Raw genomic sequence first — 13,049 nt, 5'->3', positions numbered from 1 at the left:
GCCACAACACCCAGCTAGTTTTTGGTTGTAGTTGTCATTGTTGTTTGGTGGGTCCAGGCTGGATTTGAACCTGCCAGCTTGGGTGTATGTGGCTGGAGAATCTGGCTGGAACCCTGAGCTACAGGTGGCAAGCCTTGAATGTGTTTCTTATTATATAAATTCAGAGACGGACTAGGAAAGATCCAATCAGAGAGAATGTTCTTATCTGCTGTCTTGTAAATGTCTATTTTCTATCATTTTAAAAAGCACATTATGTTAAAAAGAAAGAAAGAAAACTTTCCCAGAGCATCATAAAAATCCCCTCACCACCTCCATTTTTCCCACCCACATTCTCCAAAAAGGGAAGAGAGACAGAGGAGGAAGGACAACGCTGAGGAAGAGGCAAGGTATCTAGATGACATTTCGTTGGGGAGAAATTTCTGCTGGGTAGCGACATTCTGAGAGATAACCCCTAGAACGATGACAGAGGGGTAGAGACAATTTTGTTTTTAAAGAGACAGAGTCCCGCTATGGTGCCCAGGCTGGAGTATGGTGGCTATTCTTGGGCACAACCGTGGCACCCTGCATCCTCGAACTCCTGGGCTCAAGTTATTCTTCTGCCTCAGCCTCCCAAGTAGTTGGGACCACAGGCATGCACCAGTGCGCCCAGCAAAGATGTTCCAGAAGGGGTCTTCACTTCGCAAACCCCACACAACAATACACACTTCTTAATGCTGCGTATCAGCTAACATTATTTCCCTATAACTTACCAAACAGGGAGAAAAACTCTCTTTAATCTTTTGGAAGCAAATTAGCTCCTAATGAAACCAGCCTACTTGGGCTGAGAGGGCACCAGAAAATGTCAGATTTGATGTCTACTCCTGTATTTAGACGATGCCTGGTTAATGAAGATGACTCAGTTTTCCAGCTCTGTCCCGGGCACTGTGATAAGTAATTAGCATCTCAAGTGATAGTCACAACCTCATGAAATAAGTGTTGTTACAGCTGAGACACAGGGAGGGTGAGCAAGTGAGGCCACAGCCAAACTTGGGGCTCAGGGTTGAGTCTGCAGTCTGCCCTCTGAGCCCACACACCGTGCAGCTCAGCAAGGACTCCCATAAGACCACAGGCTGGATGAGTGCGTGACAAAGTCCTCTCGGAGAGGGAGGTGAAGCTGATAAGATGATACCTTTGTGTAATAGAACCCCCTGCAGCCATGAAAAAGCACTGTCTCCAACATGTAGTATTAATTTAAAGACAAGGGTAAAATGAGAAAGTGTGGACATGGAATGACCCCATCTTTCTGGAGGGTTTGTAAGTTGGGGGGATGGTCCTCTCCGTGTGGGGTCTGGGGAGCTAGAGAGTCAGGATTAGAAGAAAACACTTTCCTCTATGTCTGAACATAGTTGGAATTTTTGAAAACCATGTGCAAATATTTTTCTTTTTCAATCCTAAAATCTAATTTTTTAAAAAGGACTCAATTCTGTTGGAAGAAAATGACCTCTGAGTTGGTGAATTTACACAGCTGCTTACCAATGTCATTCAAACCCTGGCTCTAAGTCAGCCTTAATCTTGGCCAAAAGCAGTTTGCAGCATGAGGAAGATCTGAAGACCACCCTCCACCTTACGGGCCCGTCTCCCAGATGACCTACACCAGGTACAGCACAGAGGATGCCGAAAGAACGGGAGCAGTTGTTGAGAACGAGCTGATTTGGGGAGTTGGAGAGGAGGGTCGCGGAGTGAAGGCACACACAGAAGCCAACAAGAACTGTGTGTTGAATTCAGTGCGATCTAACTGGAGGTCCACTAAGAACCCCGGGGGTTAGGCTGGAAGAGCTTTAAAGGTTTGTCTGGTCCTGGCCCAGGCAGGTTAGGGAGGCACTGAACGGGTCTCTAAGGACCCTGGGGAGGCCCCCTGCCCTTCCCTGCACTCCACCTCTCCCACCCCTCCCCCAGGGCTCTCCCTTGGCTAGGGGCAGGGTGACTTGGCTCCTGCATGCCAAGATCCAAGGCAGGTGGGAGGCCTCTCAGGATGGGATGTGTTACCCACGGGCACAGTTAGGGTGTGCAGTAGCAGAGCACAGCTGCTGGGCATTGCTGGCGTGTGGCACTGGGGAAAGCATCTGGAGTAACAGTTCAATAACTTTCCTCCCTCGTGGAGTTGGGCTGTGAGTTCTATTGTTGAGATGGGAACGCCAGCCCAGCCCAGTCCAGCCCAGCTGTCCTTGCCAGTTGGTCTGGGCTGAAACCAAGAGCCATGGGAAGGATGGGCCACTTGAGGCGTGATGAATTCTCCCCAACATTCCCCTGGATTTCTTCCCAATCCATCTGATGCAAAGAGCCATTCTATGGCCAGTTGGTCTATCACTGGTACTAGCGTCAAAGAAGTGCATAAACTTAGTGAACTTGGATGGGGGGAGGGATATGAGAGAAGCTTAATTAAAAGGATGATTCCTTGCTCTCCTGATACTTCTACCAACAATCCTGGACAAGGGCATATTCTGTGAGTAAGCACAACAAAACTTTAACTGGTTTCTCCGTGACATTGAACTCTGACCCATCTGGCTTTGAATTTCTCCTGATGATTCAGATGAAAAGCCACACATTACAGGGACTTCTGTGTTGGTAGAAAGAGCTGCCTGTTATCGGGACTTTGAGGAAGAGAAGGTGGCCAGAAAAAAATTCCAAAGCCACTGGTGGAAATGAAACCCCTCCTCCTCCAGATCCCTCTCGCCCACCATTCTTTTTTCTCTCCCTTTCCAGATGAGTCTTTGTTCCTGATTCCTGCCTTCCTTTTGGGCCCTCTTCTTCCTTCCCTCCTTTAGTCCTCTCTCTTTGACATATTTGTCCCAGAAACAAGCTACAACCTGAATTGTATTTTCTCTTGTGAATTTCGGTAGCTCTCCATATCAACCTTTGCCTTTAAAAGTCGAATTCCATAAATAACGGGGAACTGAGAGTCACTTAAAATAGAACTTGCTCTGAGAATTTGAGGACACTATTAAATTATCCTCTGTAATTTCTCATGCCTAATGTGGTGAGAGAATTAATTTATGAGGTTATAAAACTTAAAACAGCTTTGTTCCAATAATCTACATTTCATTATCAGAAATATTTTAAATTGTTTTTTAATGAGGTGATAGCTTGCACTGTGTTACAACACAAAGGAAAGTTGTTTCTCTTGGAGCTGGCTTTTTTTTTTTTAAAGAAAAAAAACTTAGCAAAGCAGTTAAATGAGAGATGCTGAAGGCAAACTGCTAGGTTTTTTGTTTGTTTGTTCGTTTAATAGTCATTTGCTAAGTAGGCTAGGAAAATAACTCAGTTTCTGCCTCTGTTTTCCATTTGAAAAAAATTGATAATTTTTCTTTTTGTTTTGAAAATTGATCATTCTTGAAAGTCTCCAGACTGTGAAGGAAATGATCTGAAACCATTTAACTGAAAGTGTGATGAATGAAACTCCCTTTCCCCAGTTATTTTTATATTTAAAGTAATATTGAACCTTAAAAAAAAAAGCCCCTTAACTAAAGAGGATATAATTTTCTAAACAAGATATGAAATGCTCTATTTTCTGTTTCAAAACTTGGTACCTAAAACAGCTTTCAGTTGCTTCCAGTGGTGTCATGGTTATTTGGAAAACATAATTACCCACTTCCTAAACAAAGAAAAAAAAAACTGGAAATAATAGTTTTGGATTCTTTCACAAGTTAATCCAGAATTGCAAGCAATCCAACAGTTGCAGGAGATGAATGTCAGAAGAGAGAGACTCAGACACATTCACCTTCATCTTGATCCTTTAAAGAAATTACTTCTGTAATTGTTTTCCATATCCAGGAAAACACTAGAAGGAACGGCTTCAGAAGGGAAACTTTCTGCAGGAGTTTGTGCACGAATGCCTGGCAGGCTGGTATCTAAAGCACATGAACATGTCAGGGCCTTTTCTGCAGCCACCCTCGCCAGTAGGTCTGGGCCAGGGGTCCTCAACTTTTTAAACAGGGGGCCAGCTCACTGTCCCTCAGACCATTGGAGGGCCGGACTTCGGGCCCTGGGAAGAGTCGGCTGCTAAGCAGGACAGGCAGCGGCAGCAAAAACACCCGATGGGCTGAAAAAATGTCCTAGGCCGGCTGCATGTGGCCCGTGGGCTGTAGTTTGAGGACACCTGGTCTGGGCTGGAACTAAGAGCCATGAGAAGGGTGGGCCACTCGGGGCATGATGAATTCTCCCTAGCATTGCCCTCCATTCCCTCCTAATCCATTCAATGCAAAGAGCCGTTAATTTCTTGGCCATAAACCTATGGCCCATTGGTTTATCCACTGGCACCAGAGCCAAAGAAGGGAACAAACATAGTGAATTTGGATGTGAGGAGGGATAAGAGAGAAAAAGAGAAATTTAAATAAAAAGACGATTCCTTGTTCACCAACAATCCCAGACCAGGGCATATTCTGTGAGTAAGCACAGACTTTAACTGGTTTCTCCATAACATTGAACTCTGACCCATCTGGCTTTGAATTTCTTCTGATGGGTCAGATGAAAAGCCACCTATTACAGTAGGGACGTCTGGAACGGCAGAAGGCGCTGCCTGTTATTGGGACTTTGAGGAAGAGAAGGTGGCCAGAAAAAATTCCAAAGCCACTGGTGGAAATGAAACATCTTTCCCCTGATACCTGAAAGCTGCGATTTTCTACTAGGTTTGGGTCTCGCCCAGATCGACTAGCTTCAGTATACTTTCCCTACTCATGCGGACCTTGCTAAACTGCACTTTCAGTGCTTTATTAAACCAGCAGTTATTTATGAGCACCGACTGTATGCCTGACAACGTGTGCTGTGGGGAACAGGTGACCAGGTTCCCTTGACCTGAGCTCAGGATTGAAGCAGTGCAGCAATAAAGGTCTCCCAGAGCTTCAAAGGACAGATTTTCCTGGATGTGGCCCCAGATGGGTCCGTGTCATACTACACTGCATTCTAGAGCTGAAAGTGCTCTGGGGATCCGGGTCTTATTATTCGCACCTGTCCCACTGCCTCCCACCGCCAAGTTCACTCCTTGCTAGAACAGTGCCTGAGTTACTGGATATTTGATTGGGGGAAACTGAGGATTTGGGAGGAGTGTTGGGTCAAGGTACACGTTCGAGAATTCTGCCTTCACCCCTAAACCAGTTACTGAGGAAGGAGAGCGGGTAACTGCCACGTTCTCTGGGCCCTGCTTGCTTCATCTGAAAGTGCGGTAGTGTTACAGGGTGATCTCCACGTTCCCACCCAACTGCAAACCTGCATGGTGGATGACATCTTTCCCTGCTCTGGCCTCTTAGTTCGTGAACGTCATCGGAAGGATCACAAAGAAATGGACATGCAGGTGTGTTTCCTTTCTAATTTCCTTTTCTTCCTTCTTTCCTTTTTTGAAAAGAACGAAGGAGGAACGGCATGGGAGAAGGAAGGAGCTTTGTGTCACCTGGTTGCTCATCACTATGGATGCCAACTCCAGTTAGGGAGGCAGCTTTTCTGAGACCGTGTAGGTCTCACTTCCCCGTGCTGCCTATATATTAAAAAAGTTAAAGTAACGAATTGAGCCAATTTTTAAGACCCATCTCTAACCCTAACCCTAACCCTAACCTATTAAATTACAGGTTTGATGAGCTAGTTTTGGTTTTTTTCTAGTGCATATTGGGATATAGTGTGTAGGCTGGGCACCTGTACTCCCAGCACTCTGGGAGCCCAAGGCAGGTGGATCGCCTGACCTCAGGAGTTTGAGACCAGCCTGAGCAACACTGAGACCCCCGTCTCTAATAAAAATAGAAAAACTAGCTAGACATAGTGGTCCATGCCTGTAATCTCAGGTATTTGGGAGGCTGAGGCAAGAGGATCACTTGAGCCCAGGAGTCTGAAGTTGCCGTGAGCTAGGCTGACACCAGGGTAGTCAGGATGACACCACTTGGCTGACACCACTCTACCCAGGGTCACAGAGTGAGGCTCTTTTTCAAAAGAAAAGAAAAAGAACAGTACATTCACTAATGGATCAGCTCATGCAGAAACTCTCTCTGGCCCACAGGTGTCCTGAATGACTTTGCAATGGTCTACACGGGTCCTGGGGGCTTTAAGTGACGGGAGCCTGGAGTGCCAGAGCTGGGAGGCACCACCTGGGTGCAGGAGGACCCACGTGTTCCCACGGCTGACCCTGCCTCTCATGGGCGTGTCCACAAGACTCTTCTTCTGAACAAACGGTGTGTGAGCAATGAGTTTGGAAATGGTTCCTAAAACAATCATTTCCCTTTTTTTGCAACTCACAGTGGACTCTTCTAATCTCCCCCTCAGCGGCATCTTTCTTACCAGCCTCCAACCTTCCTCCTTTTAAGTTATTTCCCCTCCAGGCCCTTGTCATTTCCTCCCTTAGTCATCGCAGTGGAGCCATTCCACAGCGTGTTGTGTTTCTAAGGGTGCTTCCCTATTCCCCTGCCAGGGGCCGTCCTTCAAATAGTCTCTTAGCAGACATTAAAGTTTTGGCCCGGCAGCAGTGTCCTTTTTATTTTTACTAAGTGTACTTTATAGGAAATGAAATGCTCAGGAAATATAAGTTATTAAACAAAGGAACAAATATAAATTTTTAAAATTACATATATATACATATATGTATAGTTTTTTTCTTTAGACAGTCTCACTTCTGTCTCCATGGGTAGAGTGCTGTGTCGTCATAGCTCACAGCAACCTCAAACTGCTGGGTTCAAGACATCCTCTTGCCTCAGCCTCTTAAGTAGCTGGGACCACAGGCACCTGCCACGATATCCAGCTAGTTTTTCTATTTTTAGTAGAGATGGTGTCTCATTGTTGCTCAGGCTGATCTCAAACTTCTGAGCTCAAGGGATCCTCCTGCCTTGGCCTCCCAGAGAGCTAGGATTACAAGCGTGAGCTACTGTACCCCGCCTTTAAATTCTATTTTGATCCCATAGGCAGCATTGATGTAATGGATTTTTTTTATCAACCATGATAATAACTTATTAAATCATGAGAAAAAGGACCAAACCCTTGTCCTTGGTGGCATTCAGAACAGTGCCTAGCACACAGAAGGCAGAAGGCACTTACTATCTGTCAAAGAAATGAAAGGTGTGTTGTCCCTCTGAATCGAACATAAATTGGAACTGGTCAATCAAACATTGAGTTTACAATGGGAGTAAACTCAATAGATAGGAAACAGGTGGGAGGGGGAGGGGTGGGCAAAGTCACACCTAATGGCACAAAGCTTTGACTTCAAATGTACAAAAGCAAATTATGCAACCAAAACATGTGTGCCCCTGTAATATTCTGACAAAGGATATTTACTCCTTGATTTATTATTCCTCTGCTCACACATGCCCAACAGTCTCTAACACCAAAGGTTTTATTTTTTTCAAAAGGCCAAGCACATGCTTCCTCTCCAAGTCCGTTGAGAACAGGAGGGTGCCATCCAAGATGAAGAAAGAAGCCTCCTACACTTAAGTCTCTGCACTCACCTCCCTGCACCTGCTCTTTTCTACCTCTGGTCAGTCCATTCATTGCACAGCAGCCTGACTGATGTGGGAAACAAAAATCAGACCATGGCCTCTCCTGTTTTAAGGAGGCCAGTGGCTTTGTCAGCAACTAGAATGATTTCAGAGCTCTTACACAGCCCCCAGCTGACCCTGCTTACACTTCAGCTCTCTCTTCTGACTGCTGTCTTCCCCTGTGTACTCTGCTCCAACTTCACTGGCCTTTTCACAGATGCTCTACTATGCTGAATCCATTCCTGCCACAGGGCCTTTGCACCTGCTGCTCCCTCTGCTTGGGGAGCTTTTCCCATTACTTGGGTCTCCAGAGCAGCTGTTTCTCTCCATTGCCTCCATCAGAACACCTGTTTTATCTTCTTTGTGGCAGTTGTTATTGTTGCTACCCATAGTCATGTGTGTATCTGCTCATCTCCTGTGGAACTGATGCCCACCAGAATGTCAGCTCTGTCTTGATCACCCTGAGCCCCCAGAGCCCAGTAACTATGTGTTGGGTGAGTGGTTGTGCAAGGTGCTGGGAGTTGTGTTTTCAAGTTGGATATTGTGTCTGGGCTGTGTTGTCTTGTGGGATGGGTGAAGGGAGGAAGTTGCTGGACCAGGTCACAGGGAGGCCACAGGTTCTTGTGACCTTGATTTCAATTACAGCAGCTCAAATCTAAGGCAGCCTGTGACCAGGGGAGAAAGAGGGGCCAACTCTCAAGAGTCTGGAGCGAGTGGGGGGTTAGGCTGGGGCCGGCTGGGGTTAGGAGGCTGAGAGTCAGGAATGGCACCTGCTCCTGGATACTTGGCAATGAGGAAGTACCGTTCCTGTCCTCCAGGGGGGCTCCCTGTGTGCCCTGTAACCTCCTATTCATCTACACACTACTGCAAAGCATTTATTGAGCACCTACTATGTGCAGGCACAGCTGCAGATGCAAGAGACTCAGTGCTGAATGACAGAGCCCAGGTCTGTCCCGCACAGCCTTGACTTCCCAGGGGAAGACAGATGACAAAAGTGATGGGGGCGGAGGTGGGGGCAGGGACTTGGATGGGTGGTCCAGAGAGGCCTCTGGGTGGGGTGACGCTTGCTTGAGGGGAGGACCCACACGATCCAGCCATATGAAAGAGGAGCATTTCATTTCGAGGCAGGGAATAGTGGGGAGAAGGGGAGGGAGCTGAGGGAGGAGCTGGTGGGAGGGGATCCAGCCCGGTGTGGGCCATGTACATTTCTGCCCATGGTCTGGTTGGCCCTTCTTCTATAAAGACTGGTTTGAAATGCCAGCACTGAAACTGCTCCCCACTCATCAAGGGCCCCCCCACTGAGCTTTCTTGCCCAGAGACACTGAAGCAAGCCACATCCCCACAAGCGGTAGACACATCTGACGTCACCACGGTCTGTCACATCTAAAGCAACCTTGAGAATTTGGAAGATTTTTTAAAGTTCTATGTCTTCCTTTGGATATTCCTTGAGTGAGTCTAGAACATTCTACTCAGGGCTGAGATGGAGGAGAGGACCAAAGAATATTCACTCTTTCATTGAGGCTGAATCTGGTTGCATCTCCATCATCTGAACTGCCACATCCCCCCTGCCCAGCAACACCGAGGAGGTGGTGGATGGAACCAGGTGTCAGCAGAGTAAAGACCTGGAGGCAGGTTACTTACAAACTGTAAAGTGCTGTCTAGATCATCTAGATCATTCAGGCAGAACAAGTCTAAAAAGAAGTCTAAATCTAGGCTACTCAGAAAAAAGTTTACGAAACAAAGAAAGGATTTGTTTCTAGATGAATGAAGGACAACTGAGCCCTGACAAACCCCGTGCAATCCTGGAATGAATTCTGGATCAGAAAAGCAAAGAAACACAGAAACAAATAACAACACCCCCCAAGCTACAAAAAGAATGCTTTGGGGAAATGTGAATGTGGACTAATATTAGAATGGGATTGTTAAATCAATGCCAGATGTTCTCGGGCCTAGTATAGATGCGTGGCTCTGGAGGACAGTGTCTGTGGTCTCAGGAGACACAGGAGGGGAGTATTTAGGGGTGAAGTGTCATTATACCTGCCTTTTCTTTTCTTTTCTTTTTTTTTTTTTTGTGGCCCTCGGTAGAGCACTGTGGCATCACAGCTCACAGCAACCTCCAACTCTTGGGTTTAAGTGATTCTCTTGCCTCAGCCTCCCAAGTAGCTGGGACTACAGGCACCCGCCACAATGCCTGGGTTTTTTTCTTTTTTTGTAGACACATGGTCTCACCCTGGCTCAGGCTGGTCTCAAACTCCTGAACTCAGGCCAATCCACCTGCCTCAGCACCCCAGAGTGCTCGATTACAGGCGTAAGCCACCATGCCCGGCCTCCTGCCCTTTATTTTCAAATGGTTTAACAACAGTAAAAGCAAAGGGTGTTCCTGTGTCTACCCACATAGCAATAGGTGAACAAAAACACAATGAAGTGGCAGGAAGCAGAGTAGGGGAAGGATCTGCAGGAGTTTACTGAATTTTTTTTTTTCAATTTTTCCAATGGTTTGAACATTTTCAAAGTAAATAGTTGGAGACAAGATTCTAGTAGCAAAGATATTTACACATAACCTGTGTAAGAGAGGCTATCCCAGGTCACTCAGGCATATACTCCACTAGCGACATTTATTATTATTACAATAATGACATTTAATTCTGTTAGCAGGCTCCCCATTCAGTAATTGTTTCATTTTTTCCCTGTTCTGCTTAACATGTTTAAATAGGATAGCAAGATTGAAACACATCAACCTGATCTTCACTCTCTTTGTGTCTGAGGACATTTTTTGCATATAGAGGCCATTTACGGTTTCTAAATAGTGAATCCTTTTGATTCACAGCACAGACTTGACACCTGTAAGAAAATTCCAGCTTCACTCACACAATATACAGGTTAATGTGACAACAGCACCCAGAGAGCTTACTGGGGACTCAGCATGAGAGGCTGCAGCTGGGATCTGGGCCCTGCTGTTGCAAAGCCAGCACAGAAATCCATCAGGATAGTTGGAAACAGCACGAGTATCTCCAGGGTCCAGAGAAAGAAGAGATCCGGGAGGGCTAGGGCAGAGATGCACATCTGGCTTACAAAGTTTGTTGGGCAATAAATGGACACAAAGGGATGGGTTGTCCTGTCAACCATGTGAGCTGATTTCTACTACAAAGTTGTGTTCACCCATCTCAAACTCAAGCTGGTAAGAAGCATCACAGAACGTGTATTCCTCACACTTAAACTTGGCAGCCTCGAACTCCCATCACTAGCATTCACCCTGAGTGAAATGCACAGAAAGTCAGAACTAAAACCGGCTGCTGTCCTTACCCGGCACGGTTGCTCCCCTCTTCCTCCCTCCCCATTTGAGCAGCCCCTGCCACTCACCTTGGGGGCACCATCGGTGACTCCTGTTCCTTTCATGACGGCAGGCAGGCGCTGTGAGAAGGCTCCTCTGAGCTCCACCGCCAGTATCTGAAGCTTCAGAGGAGGATTATGCAATGTCACTGCATGCTTCTGGACGCTTCCCAGAAACTGAGTTCTATGGAGCTATCTGACAACACATGGGAAATTGTCAAAAAGATTCTCCCAGCTGGCAAACTTTCTGGGAAGCGCGATAAGGGTACAATGAGAGGGGCGAGGGAGGAGGGAACCAGAAATACAGGCCGCGCACTCCTCAGAGCCTGACGTCTCACTTTGTCTGTCCTGGAGATTGTCACTCATTCGCTGTGTGAAACCACAAAAGGAGAAGAAAAAAACTGCTCTTCTGCTTTAGGGGGAAGTTCCTACTCTGAAGAGCTCTGTGCACGGACACAGCATTCTGGTCCCTTAAACACCGTGGAACGACACCCACTGAACCCACCAGGCACATTTCCCTGACGGGAGGCCCTGGGCTGGATTTCTGGCAGCGGTCAGCCCTTCTTCCTTCCTGCTCCTCAACACTGCCTTGTGACCGCCGGGATAAAACAAGTCAAGCTGAACGCTTCAAAGGACACGATCCCTGCTCCACCTGTTCCTCTCATTTACACACATTCCCTGCTCTGAACCCCACCGCCCCTGGTCTTTGTGTCCAGCACCTAATGCTTAACAGCGTCCCAGTGCCCACTCTGCACGAGGGCTGCGCTGGGCACCCCCCTTATATTATCCCCCGGAAATCTGATAAGCCCATCGGTCTTCCCGCGTCTGAAGCCACCCCCACGCAGTTCATCATCACTTGCTGACTCTTTGTTTCCTACAGACAGAAATGACAGCGTAGCAGACCGTGTGAAGTTTGCATTTCATATAAACAAAATCAATTCTTCCAACCCTGGCTCAAGTTCTTCCCCCCAAACGGCTCTGTCTCCTTGCACGGCCCTCTTCTTGCCGTTACATTTATTGTCTTGTCTTGGCCCAGGCGAGGTCTGCAACACATATTTGCTGATTGAAATGTCTGCCTGATTTCTGGCCGAGGTAGTCCCTATGGTAAAAGGATGTCATTGCTGGAAATTAACTTGGAGGGCCAAGAGGTTGATGTGCTGCGGTGGCAGCAGACAACAGGGGTGGGAGGGAGGGACTCCACAGAACGAACACAAACTGACTTAGCAACAAAGTGGACATGCACAGGGAGGGGGACAGAGATGGGAGACGGGGAAGTCACTGGATCGCTTCATGGGGGAGGCAAGATGTGAAAGAGGCAGAGACAGGGCCACACATGGGCAGAACTTGCTCCTGGCTGTGACATCAAGAACAGGTAAGGAAAACAGGGTGTGGACGGACATTAGCAAGTTGGTAAAGCAGGTGCGGAGGGAAGATAAATGGATCACTGTGGCTGAGCTGGGAGTGATGGCCTAGGCCAGGGGTCCTCAAACTTTTTAAACAGGGGGCCAGTTCACTGTCCCTCAGACCGTTTGAGGGCCGGACCTAGGGCCCTGGGATGAGTCCGCTGCTAAGCAGGACAGGCAGCCGTGGCAAAAACACCCGGCGGGCTGGATAAATGTCCTCGGTGGGCTGCACGTGGCTTGTGGGCCGTAGTTTGAGGACACCTGGCCTAGGCAAAGAGGACTTTTTTTTTTTTTTTTACAGAGTCTCACTTTTTTGCCGTAGGTAGAATGCTGTGACATCACAGCTCACAGCAACCTCAAACTCTTGAGTTTAAGTGATTCTTTTGCCTCAGCCTCCTGAGTAACTGGGACTACAGGTGCCCACCACAATGTCCGGCTATTTTTTATTTTATTTTTGAGACAAAGTCTCACTATGTTGCCCTGGGTAGAGTGCCATGCAATCATAGCTCACAGCAACCTCAAGCTCTTGGGCCTAAGCCATTCTCTTGCTTCTGCCTCCCAAGTAGCTGGGACTACAGGCACCCACCACAACTCCCGGCTATTTTTTTGGCTGGAGCTGTCATTGTTTGGCAGGCTTGGGCTGGGTTTGAACTCACTAGCTTGGGTGTATGTGGCTGGCTCCCTAGCCACTAAGCTACAGCCGCCAAGCCATGCCCAGCTATTTTTTAGAGACAAGGTCTTGCTCTGGGTCAGGCTGGTCTTGAAATCCTGAGCTCAGGCAATCCACCTCGAAGTCAGCCTTGACCTCCTGAGTGCTAGGATTACAGGTGTG

General features: G+C 47.4%; 1 protein-coding gene across 1 annotated transcript in view; it reads right to left on the bottom strand.

The window, feature by feature from the left end:
* The window catches only part of CASS4 (Cas scaffolding protein family member 4), a 38,504-nt gene extending 27,562 nt beyond the window's left edge, over positions 1 to 10,942 (bottom strand). The window contains exon 1 of the mRNA XM_012803817.2: positions 10,845 to 10,942. Coding sequence (XP_012659271.1) covers positions 10,845 to 10,880 — 36 coding nt within the window. The 5' untranslated portion in view covers positions 10,881 to 10,942. The remainder of the gene's footprint in view (positions 1 to 10,844) is intronic.
* Between the last annotated feature and the right edge of the window lie 2,107 nt (positions 10,943 to 13,049).

This window comes from Otolemur garnettii, unplaced genomic scaffold, assembly GCF_000181295.1.
Source record: "Otolemur garnettii isolate 467f Iridium unplaced genomic scaffold, OtoGar3 scaffold00023, whole genome shotgun sequence".
NCBI classification, from domain to species: domain Eukaryota; kingdom Metazoa; phylum Chordata; class Mammalia; order Primates; family Galagidae; genus Otolemur; species Otolemur garnettii.
This window is presented reverse-complemented; position numbering and strand designations above follow the sequence as displayed.